Genomic DNA, 19,539 nt, shown 5'->3' on the forward strand with positions numbered 1-19,539 from the left:
TTCGTTCTAATTTTTACAGTTAACCACTAATCAGAGCGGGGTGTTAATAACTGGCTACCTTGTTGTTGCCATAAAAAACAGCCTAACTAGAGGACAGCTACCATCCTTGCCCCGAAATTATTTTGTTCTTAGAATAGGGATCTCTTGAAACATTTCTAGTAATTCTGGAAAATATATACATTCATATTTAATTGTTACTACCATCTTATTTGTGTGTTCACTAACCATAAAAGTATGCAGAGAGTTTTATTTCAAAAAAAAAATAAAATCAGAAAATTTAATGAAATGGTTTATGTTTAGATTTTATTAACTCGTAATAGCCGTAATATGCTCCCCACGACCGATGCTAGTAAAATCGTATATCTATATCCAAAAAAATAAATAAATACCGTAAATATTCCTTACGCGACATGAGATAGGTAGAACACCGAAGTCTACAATAAGATGCTTGGGTCTCGCCAACTTCACTGAAACCCTAAAGATTTTTATATAAATAATCTGATACCATTTTACAAAAGCACAATTTTCCTGTGTTTTTAATGAATTTGGCCCTTTATTTGTTTATATGATTTTTTATTGGAGTTTTTTTCTCAAGAATAAAGTTTATTACATTTTCAACTTACAATAATTCCTTATTTATACATTCTCAACTGCAACACTGCATAATTTGCTGTTAGAATACGAGTATTCATTCACTAGAGTTGAAACTTTATTTTTCTTCTCTTTTTTCACATTCATATGCAACTACTGTAAATTCAATACACTTAGTTGGTAATATTTAAAATTCATATTTTCCAGTTTTTATGTTCTGCTTGGCATTTGCAATTGTTGAAATAACACGAAAGTTTTCAGTGGAGAGAAGCAAGACTCGGAGTGTATGGTGAGCAAGCGGAAAGCTCTTAGCAATTAAGACTGCGACAAACTTATCAAAAACTTAAATTAAACGCTTAGAAAGTTCCCTTAACAATTAGGAGAGGGTAAAATGAGTTAGCCGCTGTGAGAGAGAATAATTATTTTAAGCGAGGAGTTGTGTTAACACTCAACAGCAGCAGCGGCTGTCTGATGCGATTCGAATCCGACACTTTTGGGGTTATTCGAATAAATTAAGAATATGGATAGAGTCAATAAAATATAATTGCTTGATCGAAAATGAATTTTAAACAGCATCATTTCTCTTTAACTTAAGTTAGTTGAGTGGTCCATGTATACTAGTATCTTCAGCTGAACTGACTCTTATTATTGAGGTTGTTTTTTTTAACAAAGAGCCGAAAGGATATATTTCTCTCTACCGCTCGAGTCTTTCAAAAATATTGTTAGGAAGTTTCTTTAAAGCTTATAGCAACGGTGAAAATAACGGGTGTTTTTTTTCCGAGGTATAGAACTTTAAGTTGGCATTTCTGTTCAAGATGGCGACCGATTTAACAGCTGTCAAGTGATTTATTCTCAGTTTGACTTGGCAATCTATCATAAATAGACTCACGCCTGAACAACGCTTGCAAATAGTGCAATTTTATTTCGAAAATAATGGTTATGTGCGGAATATGTATCACGCACTACGTTCATTTTATGAATGATGCGTTGAAGTGCACTTCATGGCTACGTCAAAAAACAAAACAGCCTAATTTGGAGTGAAGCTAATCCTCAAGTGTATGCCGAAACACCGTTACATCTAGAAAAACTGACTGTTTGGTGCGTTTTATGGGCCGCTAGAATCATTGGTCCGTACTTCTTCAAAAACGATGATGGCCAGAACGTTACAGTCAATGGTGATCGGTATAGAGCCATGATTACTAACTTTTTCATTCCTGAATTGAACAACCACGATGTCAAGGAGCTGTGGTTCCAACAAGACGGCACAACATGTCATACAACTCGTGCCACCATCGATTTATTGAACGACACGTTTGGTGACCGTCTAATTTCACGTTTTGTGAATTGGCCTCCAAGATATTGTGATTCAACACCGCTAGATTACTTTCTGTAGGGTTATGTAAGGTCATTGATCTATGCGCATAAGCCACAAACGCTTAACCATTTGGAAGACAACATTCGCCGTGTTATTGCCGATATACGGTCACAAATGTTGGAAAAAGTCATCGAAAATTGGACGTCCAGATTGGACTACATCCGAGCCAGCCGTGGCGGTCATATGCCAGAAATCATATTTAAAATCTAATGCCACAAGATTATCTTTTGGATAAATAAAATGTATGTTAATCGAATAATCCATCGTTGTTTTATTGCAATTTAAAGTTCTATACCTCTAAAAAAACACCCGTTATAAAGGGAGAAAACACCAGAAATCGCCAAAGAAGTGGTTTGAAGGTTATTGTATGAATTATTATTTAAGAATGAAACTGACATAAATCTGCGTCCTTGGTTAATAAAACTGCGTCCTAGTTAATATTATATTTGCCATGCTTACATAGAATTTATTGTTTAATATTTGTATATTGTATTTGCATACATACATTGTATATTGTGTGCGTGTGTGAGTGAGCTAAGTACGAGTATCTGTGTTAGTGTTTAAGTGACAGCTTAAATATCTATAAAGCTATTCTCGTCAGTTGACTAACTTCTTTATATTTCTTTATTAAAGAGTTATGTACTTACGCTTGTACATATGTACATATATATATATATATAGTATATAAGTTAGCAGTTGTGTACATTAAAATAGCCTAAAACATTTTGCACATTCATTTTCAATTCTTTCCACCTATATCCAAGTGTGTATGTATGTCAATCAATATTAGCTAGTAGAATTGCTTAAGTTGCCTAGAACTAAGTACTTCCGAGCTCACGAGTTCACACTCAAGCCGGAACTTTATATTCGCAATATGTGTGGTCTTCAGTTTCAATATATTTATTTTCATTTATTTTAAACAAATACGTATGGTAACATTTTGTATACTCTTTTGCACATGCTCGCTTTAAGTGTCTAATAACGATTACGTGAGTTGTTGGTGTGCTTTAGCGTTCTTAAGTGGGTTAGTGTTTGTGTGAGCTTTCTATAATAATAAACATTTTCATTTTTTTATTTTTTATTTTTCTTCTTCATAGAATAGTTTCAATTAGAATATTTGCTTTAATAGATTGCGTTTGGAAAAGGTTTACAATTATCTACATACCATATATATACGAGTGTTTCTTGGCTTATAGTTTATCTACTGCATTTGCTTAGAACTACATTTTAGTTAAAGATTCTTCAAATATACGATTTCTGCGATTATAATATCCTTTGTGCTGGTTAGCTCTTTGTTATGAAGAAACCTTTTGGAACAGATATCATACCCGTTGTGTTTAGAAAAAGAAACATGAAGACAATTCATGAGAGGAGGATTAACAAAGTTGTCTATTAATTTATGTAATAAATAATACTAGTGACTCATCTATACATAAAAATGAGCTTTTGTTTTCTCCTGAACTCACTTTAGAAGGCAGTTGGTTGCAAGTGTTTATAATAACAGTACATTATGATAGGTTCGCGTGTAACATATTACCATATAAATGTGTGTATGTAATTTTTGAACAAACATAAAGGCATTATTTAACTTATTTATTCTTTTTAGAAATCACCTTAGGAGTAATGTCTTTGATTTTCTTCTGGTAGCTCCCATGTGCGGCGATTTGAGCCTAAAGTACCAGAGTAAGATGAGAGAGTTGTAAGGTGGAAATGTGTAAGGTGGCATCCACTCCGCCTGTAAATAAAAGAAATGAACAAATAAAATAGATTGAGTTGAGGATTCTGTTTTGTATTATATATATAAACACTAATTATATATATAATATAAATACTAACTGCCCTTCAAATTTTTTTTATATATTACATACACCGCCTGATTATTGATACAAAATCTTCGAGATAACTTCAGCTGACTGAAGTTTGTTAATTATGAGGTTACAGACTTCATTTGTGTTTTGCGCTTGTTTGTCAAATAGTAACTTATTAGCTCTTGCTCAAAAAGAGCGGTCAAAGATCAACTTGTAATAGAAATAAACTGTATCATCTTAACTTATATTATTGGTCATAGATTCTCCTAAAATTATCTTAAAATCATCTTCAAATGAAATACATATGATATTAACTCAGCCGAAGAGCCTAAATATAATATATTGAGTTGATGTGAAAAACGTCAACCAAAGGATCGAAATTCATAAAATTACGCATATGAAGTTTAGAACAAGATATAAACCAATTCCATTCAGCGCTAAACCACGTAATTTTTAAGAAAGCTTGTCTACTTAATTTCACTAAAATATTACATATTACATATTATAACATAAAGACAGTTGAGAAGTAGGAAATCCCTATATAGGGTATATTAGGGCCATTAAAGATCTGGGCTGCCCATCTATAAACTTGTTCTCCCTTTTTTTACCAAGGAACACGTGTACCAAGTTTCCTCAATATATCTCAATTTTGACTCAAGTTACAGCTTGCACAGACAGACGGACGCAGGGACATTCACTCGAATTTCAATTCGTCTCGTCACCCTGATCATTTACTCGTATATATATACAAGTATAACTGCATATCTATATCGATTAGCTTTAGGAGATACAAACAACAATTAGGTGAACAAAACTATTATACTCTGTGCAACATCTTGCAAGAGCATAAAAACAGACGTGAGTGTGCAAAGGTTGTTATAGATGGGAATTAGAGCGGCTTAAAATTATCAAACCATCAATCAAACTTTGGCAAAGCCAAAACTTGATTTTCTAAGCAGCTGCAACAAGTTCCAATGATACACAACCAGAAGGCACCTGCTTAAGTTCGTCAAATACGAGTAGAATGCCAAAAACGGGGCTATGCAAAATATGTACCTGGTAACTCTCATGTGCAATACGTAAGTGCGAACAAAAAGGCAAGACGCTTGCTAATAACTTTTCCAAACAGAAAAGCTTTCACACAATTTCCAGGCACAAGGTGAGTCTGCAATACCATGGCAAGGCCAGATATTTGCTAGTGTGTCGTTAGATCGTTGGTTCAAATAAAAGCTGACTACAGTGACAGCCATTAGTATATAAACTATCTATCGCCTTGTGTTGAATATATGTATGTATATCGATTATTGTTATCGAAAGAGTATACTAGTTATGATTAGATTGTTTTACCGAGTTGTTTGTATAACCGAAAACTAATTGAGATATCTCTCGAGTTATATACAAGTATATATACATCATCAGGATGCCTATCTGTTCGTTCTTTAAGTTGTAAAATACTAAAAGTACGATAACTTACTGAATAAATGGGCCACAAGTATTAAATATTAAAACCAAGATGGTAGGGATGCGCATTACAGATTCGGGTGTAAAAATTAGACAACGCCTTTCTTTCCATATAACAAACTTTTCAATTCCACCTGATTATTTCACTTTACAGTACCATATATAAATCAAACATTAAGAAAGAATCTCTTTTTAATAACATGGATGAAGTCAGTTCAATACTTCACCTAGTTTAATATAAAGTTTTGCTAACACCTGAAGGTGATCCTTTGGTCCATTCATTTTGTGAGTGTCGATTACACCCGAACTTAGCCCAACCTTACTTGTTGTTATATTAATTTATAACATATGTATGAGTGTATGAACATATTTAATTGTTAAATTCAATTTATTGGTGTCTGTAGAAAATGAAAGAATTTCTGAAATACTGAATCTATTTCGAAAACTTAAACTCGGTTCTCATTTTAAATTGGTGCCATGGAAACAATTTGAATCTTAAAAGAAATTATTTTCAGATACTAAAGCTTGAAGTCTTCAACGAACTGCCCTAAAAGTCCAACAATTTCTGAAGGTGGCTTAAGAGTAGTGCGATCTTCCACCTTTAAGAGGAGAGGAAAGCTTATATTAAAATATATACTGAAATACAAATTCTGTGTTTTTCTTTATTTGAAATGCTCAGTTAATGCCCTAAGACGATTCTTAAGGTAAGAGCAGCATTATAAAAGAATTATGCCTGACTGAATATGTGATAGTTCAGACAGGCAATTCTGCCATTTGTGCAAATCCAGCCAACTAATTTGTATGCTGCGCTCATAATATACATTACGATACATGGTTGGATGAAGCTAATGAGCATGCAGACCATCATTAACAAATATGGGGTGGGTGTGATTGTCTGTACTCCCACTCACACTCTAAAAGCTTATCGCATTTCCATGCAGGTCATACGTCACATTAGCAACCTCAATGACATCTTTAACTTGTTGGATGGAAAAAATCGTTAAGTTCTAACATAAATTACAATAATAATTGCAACCACAAGGTTTTTGTCATTTTCAGCATTATGTGGCAGCGCAGCTTAGTAGGCTAGATAATCCACAGTTTCCGCATCCATTTCCTTTTCTTTCGGTATATCTCGTTTTTTGACAAACCAAGCGTTAACGATTTTATTATCATTAACTGTCATCAGCAGAGTTGGCCAAGCATCGCCGCCATTCGCTGTGCTGAATGTGCCGCTGATGTGTATGGGTGCGAGTAGTCTCTACCTCCATCAACTGTCATCAACAGTTATGGTTGATGTCTAGGTTTCTTTGAGTTACATAATTCTGTTTTTGGCTCGTTTTGTATGCAAACAGCTTTCAGCTACATCAGGATTCACGAATATTGTATATTGCACTCCATCATTGTTTGCTTTTATTGTAGAATAAAAATAACAAATATTTCAGTTTCGATTTCTGATCTATGACGAGCGAATATAACTTTGGAAAAAAAAATAACGTTGGCTTTACTCATCTTTAAAAATTATTAGTTAAAAACATTAATATTTTACTCGAATCACTTTAATATAACATCTCGTATATATTTGAGGCTCTGTGTTCCACCTAGGAACTCTTGGAAAATATATATACATATACTTGTATTTCATGAGCAACTATCTAGATTTAGATGTTTCTTATAACCTAAAATTGCTACGTTACGCTAGAAGGTAAAGAAAGTACCTGTCCTAAGTGCACTGCTTTATATATGTGAAAACAGGTATATAAATGACAGGTAAAGGGTTCAGAAATTGTATAACATCGTAAATATACATTTTGTTCTTGAAATAATGAAACATTTTAATTTCTTTTGTGTTTGTTTACGTTTATTTTTTACCTGTTGTTCGAAAATTGCGTATTTTCAAGGTTGTTTTAAATGTATCTTTCGTTCGCGTTCTTATGTTTTTTTCCGCTGGGTTACCTTAAAAAGTATAAAAACCTTGATGATCGACAAGTTATCGTCATTATAAAATAAATGTTACAGCGATATATATTAGAACCCGCTATTAATATAATACTTTCCGGTGTTTCCAAGTTTCACCCTTTATCTCTACAGTCAAACAACTGGCAGCGATAAGAAAGCAAAGATGTGCATTGAAACAGGAGATAATCTCGACTACCTGTCCTATCGCTATAATGGTAGAGGAGGTGCGGCCGAAAATTCCTACGAAGATGATAGTCAAGAAGACATCTGCGTTATGAATGCGTGTTCATGTAAAATTTGTTTCAACTGCTACACAGAGATTATGTTTAAGCAAAGGAAAACCGACGCAGAGAAACTAGTAGAGGAGCTTCTGGGTTTTAGTACACAAGTTACAAGCGAGGAAACAAGAAGTGCTGAAATAACACTTGATATTAAACAAGAAGGGGACCTGCAGGCGGAATCAGACTGTGAGTCGTTGGTAAATCATTTTGTGAACTTAAGAATATCTTCACCCAATTACAAAATGTATTCGACAAGTGAATTCGTAACAGATCAACTACACAAGTCAAACGCTCGAGAACAGTCCGTCCGGCATGCAGTCTCCAGTGATGACAATTTAGAAGCATACTCAGAATACGTACAGAACGGTGTGAGCTATAGAGATATTATTAGAAGTCATTTGATATATTACGATTTTGGTGAACTCGATGAATATTTGCGGAATTATGAAACAGAACTGCGACTTATGGCTTTGAGTAAGAAAATAAGAGCATCTATTCAATCTATTGACAACGAAAAGCATATATATAATTCCCAATTTGACTTGGAGTTTGGCACAACCATGGATTGGCATTCATGGGAGGGTTTTGAATGGAACCAAAGTTTCGATTTCATTGCTATTAAGTGCAGCGAGAGTGAATTTACAAAAAATTTGAACGAAAGCTTCTCCGAAGTCTACGAATTTTGTAAAAATAATGAATATTGCAAATGGGCCAACCGCTACGATTCGGATTATTCAAATATATCGTATAATTCACTTCGAAAAAAGTTATCATTAAAACGAGAATTTGATAAACTACAATATTCCGTTAGTACAACGCCCGACAGTTCAACGTCAGAATCGAGTGTTTGGAGCGATAGCTTTAATTTCGATGATTTACATGAATCTGATGAGCAATACCAAGCAGATGTATCGTCCAGCTTTGATGACTCTGAAACCGCTGACTTAATGTGTGAGAAAACCCAATGTAATCCACGGCATAAGATGAAAACCTCAACAGAATTTCCTAAAGGTGTTTTGCTTTTCAACGGACTCAGTGGACAAGAAAAGTATAAGAAGAAGTTAGACGTAATACAACGAAGAAGGATCGGTGTTGTTTCAAGAGTAGGGAGCAACACTTCCTCCTGCTCTGATTCAGACTGTTCCGAAAAAGTTGCTGTCAGGCATAGACAAAAGGAGCAGTGGAGGGACAAAGTTCACTTCGAGGAAGTTAAAGTCTCTTACAATGTAGAATCCAGTCTATCTCATGAGCAACTCTGGACCATTTGTTATGATTTAGATATTTATACAATGCCTCGTAAATGGAAAAGAAGCCTGCGACAGGCACAAAGAGGGGCTCGGCAGCAAATCCGCCAATATTTCGAAGAACTTAAATCCAAATTTGGCACTGAATTAAACATATCAGCCGCTATATCTAATAACTGGCAAACGAAATATGATTTTCTAGATTATGATTGCACTTGGCTGTACGACGATCAACATCAGCCTGATTTGTCGACAAGTTCTGATGAAACATTAACATGCATGTCATCCTGCTCAGACGTAGATGAACACGCGTATAACACGAACCCAGAAAGCATTGTTAAACCTAGGAGAACACTGTTTCCTTATTTCGAGGCTAAACTCACTTCAAAGGCGAAGCGAGGCACTCAAATTGCAGAATATACTCAATTAAAGCAGTTTGATTCGGATGAAAGCTTTGAGTTTTATGGTAGATCAAAACCTATTTGGTGTGCGTAACCAGCTTTTGTTAAACAAATTAATAAAAAATCTTTTTATATTAAAAATATGAGTTTTGGATATTTAGGTAAAAGCTATAAATACGATTATATACGTGTAAGTAAATTTTTAAAGGTTCAGCTTGAGTGAAGCGAGCTGTGGAGATATTCGAAGGGATTTCCCTATCCAAACGTTTTAATTATTAAACATAAATATTGAAGATGTATACATTTTATAAAAGTAGAATTAATAAATGTGTAAAATTATTTTTTTTTTTGATAAACATATGGGTGAATTAAAACATATCCAGTTGAAAATAATTTCATTTCAGAAGATAATGACTATTAAGGAAAAATAGGTTTTCTTTTTTGGTTTTCACGTCACTATGAAGATTTTCACATATAAGAGGCTCCGATTTATATTTCCATACTATCCCAAAATGATGCAAATTATTTGCTATTTTGTACTCTATGATGGAATATTTGATTTTGATGGTTTTGGACGCCATAATGTGCACATATAATTTCATTGCTACACCGTTTTGTTTCAATTATAATATAGCAGTTTTACTACTGTGTATCTCCTATTACTTGATTTAAAATAGTCGTCTTCGATTCGTCGAGTACTGGAGAGGAGCGATTCAAACGAACTTTACGAGTTGTTCAAACAAACTGGCATCAATTGCAAAGTAATTTTGCACAATTATTTCTTCTGACGCACACGCATATTTTTTTGGTGAAGACACGTTCTCTTCGGGCCAAAAACATTTGATTATTCAGTGTTAAGCATATTTTATTTAAAGTTTTAGGGTTTTATAATCAATAAAATAAACGTTGTATTTTAATTTCTGACAACAATTTATCCGTTGAGCAATTCACAATGGTAAAACTGGAATAAATTGTGTGAAACAAAACTTGGTAGCACTGATAATACCAATTATAAAACATTTAGGAGAAATTCGCATACTATCATGTATGAATTCAACGCGATAACTTTGTTGTTGGTTTATATGTAATTTTGTTGGAAAGAGAGGAGCGCCCAAAGATAGAAAACGGCCATTATAGTAAAATAACGGTTGTGAGTGGATAATATTTTAAACATTTTCTTTGATTCATTTCTAACTAGGAATTCCATTAAATATGGTGTGACAATATAAAAGAAACTGCAGAAATGTGTCTCTGAATCCTTTAGGCATTCGGTCACTGGGTGATTTTAATTAAAAAATACACTGTTTAGGCTAATGTTCCAAGTTGAATTTAGCCTTTTCATTAAGTTCGCTTTTGTTCAACTACAGCAATGGTTTTACTTTGTTCTATTTCAGCTTATTTCAGTTTAATGACCATCGTTTTCATATTCCTTTTGTGGTTCACTGGTTTTTTATATGATCTGCTGCGAACATAATCCCTTTGATTTATGAATCTCTATTGTACTTGTTTTGATTTCATTAATTTATCTTATGCAGTTTTTTTTATTTGTTTCCGCCAATGATTAATATACATTAACTATAAATACTGTTGTTGCACACATTTGAGGTTGAATGTCCAATGTAATTAAGTTTTACTGCATTCGATAATATTGTGTGACATTTATGTAGGGCAGATTGTATCGGGAGAATTTCATAACATTTTTCGGTAATTGCCCATCCAAATATTCTGGGTAAGTAATTCTAGAGACTCCATGAGTGTTTCTTACTTGTTTGGAACCATCACACACATGTATACGAGTATGTTAAAGGGTAACAGCGCTTCGCAAGTATATGGTGTTCATTGTATTTTTGATATTCTGAATTGTTCAAATAAAATATATGATTAATATATTATATTATTTTAAAAAAATAGTAAAAATTGTCTTTTTTGGAAGGTCTGAAATCCACCTAACTCCTAAATATCTGAACGTTCATCACAAATAGGAGGAGAATATCCGCAAGAAATGCATTGCGTTGTATAAATACCATATATCAATGCCATTAAATAGAGGCTGAAAAAATTAATCAAGGTCGAAAAATTTACTCTCTGGAACTGAAGTTAAAAAGGATTATAAAAAAGAGAGTTGATATCTATAAGATATTTTAAATATATTACATTTCGGATTCGGCTTTGTCCTCATCTGAGCACTAGTATGTTTAGCTGTAAGGTGACAAGTGGGAGCATTAACATAAATTACCTTTAATGTGCTGTGGAAATTCAGCGCTTCACACCCCTCAGGCGCCAGCAGCATTTCAATCTAAACTGATGTAATTCAAACCAATCCAATCTAATCTGTACCGTGCTCACTTCATGTGCTAGCCGCATTTTCACTCTTCTCCCCCACTCCGTACTTAAAGTATGTTTCAGCAGCAGCATGACGAGTCGTTGCACATTTCCTATGTCAATTCAGCAGGTAGCGCAGCAGCTGGCACATCAATGTTGGTGTCTGTTCCGGCGGATGCGACGCCGCCACTTGCCACAGTAACGGCCGAGGAGGACGATGATGAGGCCGGCGATGTGGGCGAGAAAGTGTTTGTGTGTGGCGTTGCCAGAGGTGCTTGTCTAGTTGCAGCACCATCATCTGTTGTGCATAATGACTGCGTAGCCGCTGCCACAGTTGCGGCAGATGATTCGCTTATGCTGCAAACGGTCCCTGCTGCGTTGTTGCTATTGGCTTTCGGATTTGTTGCCATCGATGACGGAGGTGGCGTGCTCGGTGGCAATGAAGAGTCGGTAACGCTATCGCTTGTTGCTGTCGCCGAAGTGTTGCGTGTTAGGAACCAACAATCCATCGGTGTCGGCTTACCTTTCATTACGACTGGGCCACGGTATTCGAGATTGAATGAATCATCGTGGTTAATCTCATGGCAGAGCAATCTGTAAATGTGGAAGCAGAATGGGATAGATGAGATATTAGATGGATTCATTGACAGCTGCAGAGATTGTGATTGAGTAATGTAAATGCTTATGCCTTCAAATTAAACCACAGCTAAAAAGCCAAGATACATGAAAGGAGCTTTTGTGCTTTGTTTCTTACCTCATATTAAACCATTCGCTATAAATTTGTATTACAACGTATTTACTAATAAGGAAGTTAGAGGTGGCAGCAGCAGCCACTGGTTAAATGTGTTATGAATGCCACTTTAGATATTCATTTGAAAGCTGTTCGGTTTGCTCCAGCAGAGCTTAATAATTTTACGAATTTATATATATACAAGTATGTGCATTTCTGGGCTGTAACTATAACACCGATGTCATCATTATTTGAGTAATTTCATACATATTTATGTATGCAAACACGGTTTAATAGTCACTTTGCCTATTTGCACTAATGTATGCCGCTGCTTATCAACCTAACCAGATTTAGAGCATTCGCAGCTTGCGGCACTGGAGTGCCTCGAAGAGTTACGTGTGGTCCACACACACACACACTCATTCACTAGCTAAGTAAAGAAGCATCTCGACAGGCAATTAAAGATTGCTAAAAATTAAACATCTATATTGCTAGCAACACTGTCAATGGATACTACACATTGCTAATGTTTCGCAATTGCTCATATTTAATTGTTGAATTAAAATAGAATGGGAAAATGAGACTTCCAAAATATACATTGACATTGCCAAAAATGTTTGTCATTCTCATAAAATTTTTAAACGGTTCAAGAGCTCAAACATGCGCTATATCAGCTCGAACATACCTACGCGACGCCATTTTGAGAATGAATATGGTATTTCATGATAGCAAATGCCCACATAAGAACATTACCAACCTCAATGGCAATGTATTTGACAGATGGTTAGCAATGTACATTGCCTGTGGAGATGCGGCGTAATGCATGAAACATGTCCTTGCTGATAAGACGATTTATTCAGCTACACGCTTCGATGGTTTCAGCATTTTCTGCTCTGCCATTCTGCTCCAACAGAGTTCACCTTAGAGATTTGTAAATTGGTTGGAACAGGCAAAAGCTTTTGGGTTGCAATGAAATCAATGGCGTTAATGTGGATTAGGCAGTGGAGCTTTGGGAACAATGGGACTCTTGCTAGAGGGACCGTTGCTTTAGAGAAATATTTGATATTTCAATTTCCGTTTGTCGCCAAAAATCAATATTTATAAATAAAATCATGTGACCACTTTGAAATAAATAAAGATCTCCAGTTTTGAAAATGCTAAGCATTTAGTTGACGGACATTGCTTGGTTAGCTACCGACTAAATCAGAAAGAGGAATGAATACAAGTATATTAAATTTTTTTCCCTTAGGTGTATTTATGATTGAGTTCCATAATTCGTTAAGATCATAATGTATCTTACTTATAGAGCTAATCGATATTCATACTTAAAATACTTCAAGCATTTCAACTTTTCTGATTTTAAAATAAGTAATTTACAACATCGTTCAAGCAGCACTGTTAAAATTCTGATAAACCAGGTCTGTTCTAACAATTCTGGTAAATCAATAAAGAAGATTTGGGAAATTCTTCGCTGATTGCATAACCTGCTCTTCCTTATAATCTCACTGGTGCCGTTTTCCAAAGGTATAGGTAGAAAAAAATGTTTCCCAGGCATAATGCTTTGGAATTCCCAAATATATTGGTAAAACCTGTACGGGAGAAATCACTATGGGAAATTGTTTCAAAGGGGAAAATTTATGTATTTTAAAAATCATATTTTTTAACAAAGTCCATTATTAAAGAAAAATGAGCGTGGCCTTCGGGAAACCAATAACGTGTTAACGGAATCAAAAGTGAAAAAATGTGAATTTTTTGGCATATTATTGTAAAAGCCATATCATTACTCTGTGCTGCAGCTTAATCGTGCGTGAAAAGCAAACAGATATCTCCAGAAATTGTAGGAACTTTTGTTTTTGTGCACGTCTACCTGCTCACCTGAGATACACATATTTATATATATGTTTTTCGGTAAAGTGCACCTTATCTACATAATTTCTACTATAAATTGACTGATCATTCTCCAGTCGAGGTATTCTCAAAATTCGATCAACTTGGAGCAGACCGGAAGATCTTCAGCGTTTACGTTTTACCTCTAAACAAACATCTCAATAAAATGCCTTACGTAAATGATTTTGAGTGCGTAAATATTCCCAAAAGTGAAGATGCGAAGGAGGGATCTGCCACGACACCGCCGCTACCTCCACCACCTTCAAACCAACCTCTATTAATATATGCTCCACAACACGCAGGACCATCGAGATTGCATCAAATTGGTGCCGTTGCTGCTGCTTTTGTTATGGGAAACGGAGGCGAAGGCGTTGAAAGCGATTCGGAGGATAGTGATAATTCTGAAGGTTCTATTTGTACTTATTGCTGTGTTAATGTGCCGTTTCGTATTCGAAGAGCCTCCACTCCGGCTGCAATTGGAGGGAATAGTATGATTGACGCGGCGGACGATGCAATGGATGCTGTACTGGCTCAGCGCTTAGCGAGAGCTGAGAATTTGTTATTGTAGGCAAACGTTTGAGCAAATATGGACTGTTGTTGTTGATGATAAAATTTGGTTGTAAACTTTTCTTGATTATAATAAAATAAATATAATAACGAATTGAACTGTCTATTTTATTTAAGTGTGCTCGAATGAGCTGGCATTCAGGTAAACCGAATATATAGAGTAGTTCTCGTTTTTGCTTGAATCTAGCCAAAGAAGGCAAGATTATTTAGAATTTGAATAATAATTTAATTTTCATTGAAAACTGTTAAACAGTTTTTGGTGAATGAAATTTTTTAATTGAAGGGACGATAACTATTTGATTTGATGTTCTGCTTTTTGATGGAACATAAAACTATTTTTCCAGGTTGGACGTAAGTTCATCTTTAAGATACTGATTTCTGAGAAGAACACTGCAGTGGTGTTAGAAGATTTTAATTTATGTTTATTTTTAACTCTCCACTGTATGAATGAATCGAAAATTAATTTGGTGGTATGTGGATTATTTAACTTTAAAATGGATAACTAATGAAGTTCTAAAAATTGTTGAAATCGAAATATACCACTTCTTATCCCCAGATGGTAGGGATTTCTTGGAATTTCTACTCCCTTTAGGAAGTGTGGGGGAATTAATATGTTAAATGAGCATCTTGAGTGATCTGTGGCTAAAGTGGATTAATCGTACCTTTGGATTTGCGTAGATATTAATTAGAAGTAGTTAAAATTGGATGAAATTTATACTTAAGTATATTAGTGAATCAATTTCGAACTTTTGCTTGTACACCTTCCAACAATACTAACACGATTAACATTTCAAAGGTAAAGACAGGGAAAGTAAACCTTTAATATTAGTTAATTCCTAAAAACGTCGGGAAGTTCTTTTTTAAAGACAGACGAATTAAAATTATATGATTCAGAATCTCCCACAAAGTTTTATTAACTAAGAACCCGAACTAAATTTTCTCGTTTCAAACAAATCTTTGTTAATTCGACTACAGATTTTTATTGATTACTCAGGCAAGTTCTATGAATTTGACTTATAGACTAGTTATTTCAATACTTAAACTTATATATATGTCTACTTGATATTGAACACGTTCTCTATCCGTCAATGGCATATCGATCGATTCGCCATACGTCGTGACCAAATCTTTCTTACGGCTGATTTGGCCACTTCAGATAGTTTCTGTCCTTCGAGCGCGGCTGGTAGCGATGATCGACGCATCCGAAACGGTAAGCTGAAAGTGACAAAATCGGAGTCGTCGATGTCACTGTCTGTGTTGCTGTTGCTGTAATCAGAATCGAATTCGGAATTTGAGTCACTGTCGTCGTCTCTATCATGAGCCGCTGCAGCAGCGGCCAGTGCGGCAAGTCTTTGCAATGCCGATGGTTCTCCAGGATTCAGTGGAGTAATTTCGTACGGTTGAGTTGGTAATATGGCAACACGAGCTTGATTGTTGGCGATTTTTGCAACTTCAGTCATTGTTATTGAGTTGTTATAAGATTATTTGGTTAATTAAGCTTTCATTTTTTGTACATGGAATTGATTTGTTGATCCTTCTTTGAGTAACGTTCACTTATGTATGTGCAAAAAGACGCGGTGGTTGTGCGAATGTGCCACTTTGCTGAAATTTGCCTAATTTATATCGTAAAGGAATAGTCAGCGCTACACACTTCTCCCTGGAAAGATAATGAGGAAATCTAGCACAAAACAAGCGCCACAGAAGGCAGGTAACGAATTTCCCAGAAGTTTTAGGAAGTCTATTTTAGTAGTCTGTGGATTAAAAGTGATTGATGACCGCTGAAGTGAATTGCAAAAGTTTCGGATGCCATTGTTATGATATTGTACCCTTTTTGGACAATGTTTTATTTTTACATAATTTACTTTGGTTATTGTTGTGATCTCAAGAATATTCAAGGGCTTAACCGTTTTTAACAGTTGAAGGCGTGGCGAAAAGAATGTAAAAGTTTTCTCCGTCACAGGATTAGAACGGCATAATGCATTCATTAATTTTGTTGTTGAAATATTTGAAATTGTTATTAAAGAAGCCGTAAATATTTTGAAAATATCTGGCTTGAATAAGAATTATTGGAGAAGTAGGTGGGTAGTGTTTATAATATAACATAATATTTACACAGTTTTTCGTTCATTTGAATTATACCTGGTACCTGGTTTCATTAAACGAAATATCAACTTTAACTGTTACTAATGTTGATTAACTGTCTTCTATGGAATTAGCCTTTGTACGAATTTGTTAATGAATGAAAACGCTTTTAGAATAAAAGAATTTTTTAGTAGTAATACATTTTTGCTAGCCAGGATCTCGTGTTACCTCATAGCTACATTTTTAGTAAACTCTGAACTATTTCCAAAATCATAGTCTTTGAATCACTTTTGTAGGCAAGAGGATTTTTACTTTTTAATTTCTTTTATTTGTTTTTTCTTTATTAAAAAAACTTTAACTTCGGCTGTACCGAAGGCTAAAATATTCTTCACAAATAAAAAAGTTTCCATTCATGAATGATTTTGATCGATCGGTTTGTATGGCAGCTATATGCTATAGTGGTCCGATCTGTAAAGTTTATTCGGATATAGTAGCATTGCCTTGGTTAATAATCCATGAGACATTTAATGTTTTACTTTTAAGAACTTGATTTTGATTGTTCAGTTTATATGGCAGCCTAATGCTATAGTGATGCGATCTAGCAATTTTTTTCGAATGCAGGTATTGCCTTGGATAGTAACCCATGTCAAATTTTGTGAAGATAAATTGTCATATATAAATATTTTCCACATAAAGTCTTTGATTTTGATTATTCAGTTTGTATGTTAGCTACAAGCCATAGTGATCTGATAACGGCGGTTCCGACAAGTAAACAGTTTCTAGAGGAGAAAATGACGTGTTCCAAATACGTTATCTCATATAGCGTATCTCAAAAACTGACGGACCAGTTCGCATATACCTATAGAGATAGACGATCATGGCTAAATCAACTCAGCTCGTTATGCTGATCATATATATATGTATATATTTTATAGGGTCCTCAACGTTTCCTTTTGGGTGTTATAAATTTTCTGGCACCGTATAATATACCCGTACTTTCCGAACATTTTATACTCTCACAATTTTTAAGGATCAAAGAAGGGGAAATGTTTTGACATGTTGGTAAAACTTTGTTGTTTGTTGTATGTATGTTTGTAACACCCAAAAGGAAACGTCGGATACTCTAAAAGATATCAGGTACAGATTGTATTGTGTTTTCTCATTTCACTTCTAATAATACCCGTATATAAAACAAATTGTGGGTTGTCAACATTATTTGTCTTTAATATAATACAACTAATTTAAAACAAGTACATAGAATTGACAAAATCTTAATTAAATAATTATTTGAAAAAATTTTCAATTTTTATAAATGATTCTGCACAATTAAATAATTATTTGAAAAAATTTTCAATTTTTATAAATGATTCTGCACAATTTTCATTAAATAATTCTTAAAGCATTACGGTAAATTCCATACAATAAACCAACAATAAATATTTAAAAAATATACATTGCATATTTATCCCCTCACTAAGTGGTTTTAAAGTAGGGGGTACTCTATAAATACATGGATCGACGTGCCATGCGTTGCGTCCATAACTTCCTCATGGCAGCAGTTGCGGCCTCAGTTACTTTCTGGCCTTCAATTACAGCTGGCAAGGATACCCTACGGGTCCGGAAGGGTATGTCTATGCTAAAATAGTCACTGTCATCCGATTCTGTGTCGCTTTCGTCATAATCACTATCGCTGAAGCCGCTCCGGTCCTCAGCTGCGATGGCTGCGGCGAGATCGGCCAGACGTTGCAGCGCTCCACCTGGTCTTGGAAAATCGATGATGTTAAGATTACTAGGCATTATGGTGACCGCTTTAATTTCGTTTCCTTTCAATTCCGTAATATTAGTCATTATTTTTATTATAGTGAATTTCTCACTTTTAGTTAACCAAAATTCGACAGTTTTAAATTCGGAAAAGTTGTTTGGTACTGTACGAACTGCGATACTTTGACGATTGTGCTGTTATGCAATTTACCAGCTTAATTTATACCATAGCGCGAGCGCTGAGTTTTAAAATTTTCGTTGCAAGTACTTGCATTGGTTAGGTAGGCGTGAGCAAGGTAGCTGATGAAACAGTTTCAGCTCAACAGGTATACTACATGGGTTCAAGCCACTAAAATAAATCTTTTATTATTGAGCATTTTTTACGCGACGTTCTAATGTGTACGCTTTAAAGAGCTTATTACCTGTTGTGAAAGAATCATTGTTTAAGACACTTCTTCATAATCCTCATATGAACAGAGATAAAAAAATTGAGCAAAAAACATTTCGATTGTAACTGAAACTGCAAGCATTGATAATAAGTAAAGTATATTTTTGGCCAGTTCTCTTTGCTTAAATCATTTTTAAATTTTGGATTATGAAAGGACAAACGATTTTCTTGACGTAATTTATAAGAACAACATACATACTTGTACACATATGTAAGCAATGCTTTCCATTTACACCCCCAATTGTTGAGCATTCATGAACTTGTCGGTCAAATTTACGTGTATATGAAGGCGGCAACAACAACATATATTCCGATTTTATGGCTATCCAAATCACGAAAATTACTAACCTACATATCTCTATCGTTTATTCTATATCGTTTTGGTAAACCTGAAAAGTTTTTCTTCAATTCGTCCGAAGTTTGTGTGTGCTCACAGCGAACAATTATTTGAGGAGTTGTCGAAGAAATTTGCGCTCTCATTTATGTAGCAGATTAGCAAGCCATATAATTTTGACAGCAGTAATCGGTAGCTTCCAACTTACTTTCGCTTTGCTTGTAAAGGCGGGCGAATTAAATAGCGGAAAAGTATCGAAAATAAATAAGATATAAACTAAAAGTATTG

At 34.7% G+C, this 19,539-nt stretch overlaps 1 protein-coding gene and 1 pseudogene across 5 annotated transcripts in view; one reads left to right on the top strand and one right to left on the bottom strand.

Moving 5' to 3' along the window:
• Nucleotides 1-523: 523 nt before the first annotated feature.
• Nucleotides 524-19,539, bottom strand: part of Gycbeta100B (guanylate cyclase soluble subunit beta-1-like) — a 103,959-nt gene continuing 84,943 nt past the window's right edge. For 4 of the 5 annotated variants that reach the window (XM_070106116.1, XM_036357443.2, XM_036357441.2 and 1 more), the window contains 2 exons: nucleotides 11,357-12,036; nucleotides 524-3,701 (listed from right to left, as the gene is read on the bottom strand). In XM_070106116.1, the coding sequence (XP_069962217.1) occupies nucleotides 11,556-12,036 (481 nt within the window). In that variant the 3' untranslated portion in view covers nucleotides 524-3,701; nucleotides 11,357-11,555. Of the gene's footprint in view, nucleotides 3,702-10,344; nucleotides 10,976-11,356; nucleotides 12,037-19,539 lie in introns of those variants that run through there. The other variant, XM_070106115.1, reaches the window with a different exon arrangement.
• LOC138857387 (uncharacterized) lies at nucleotides 1,407-2,176 on the top strand (annotated as a pseudogene).

The sequence above is a fragment of the Bactrocera oleae genome, chromosome 2 (genome assembly GCF_042242935.1).
Source record: "Bactrocera oleae isolate idBacOlea1 chromosome 2, idBacOlea1, whole genome shotgun sequence".
In the NCBI taxonomy this organism is placed as follows: domain Eukaryota; kingdom Metazoa; phylum Arthropoda; class Insecta; order Diptera; family Tephritidae; genus Bactrocera; species Bactrocera oleae.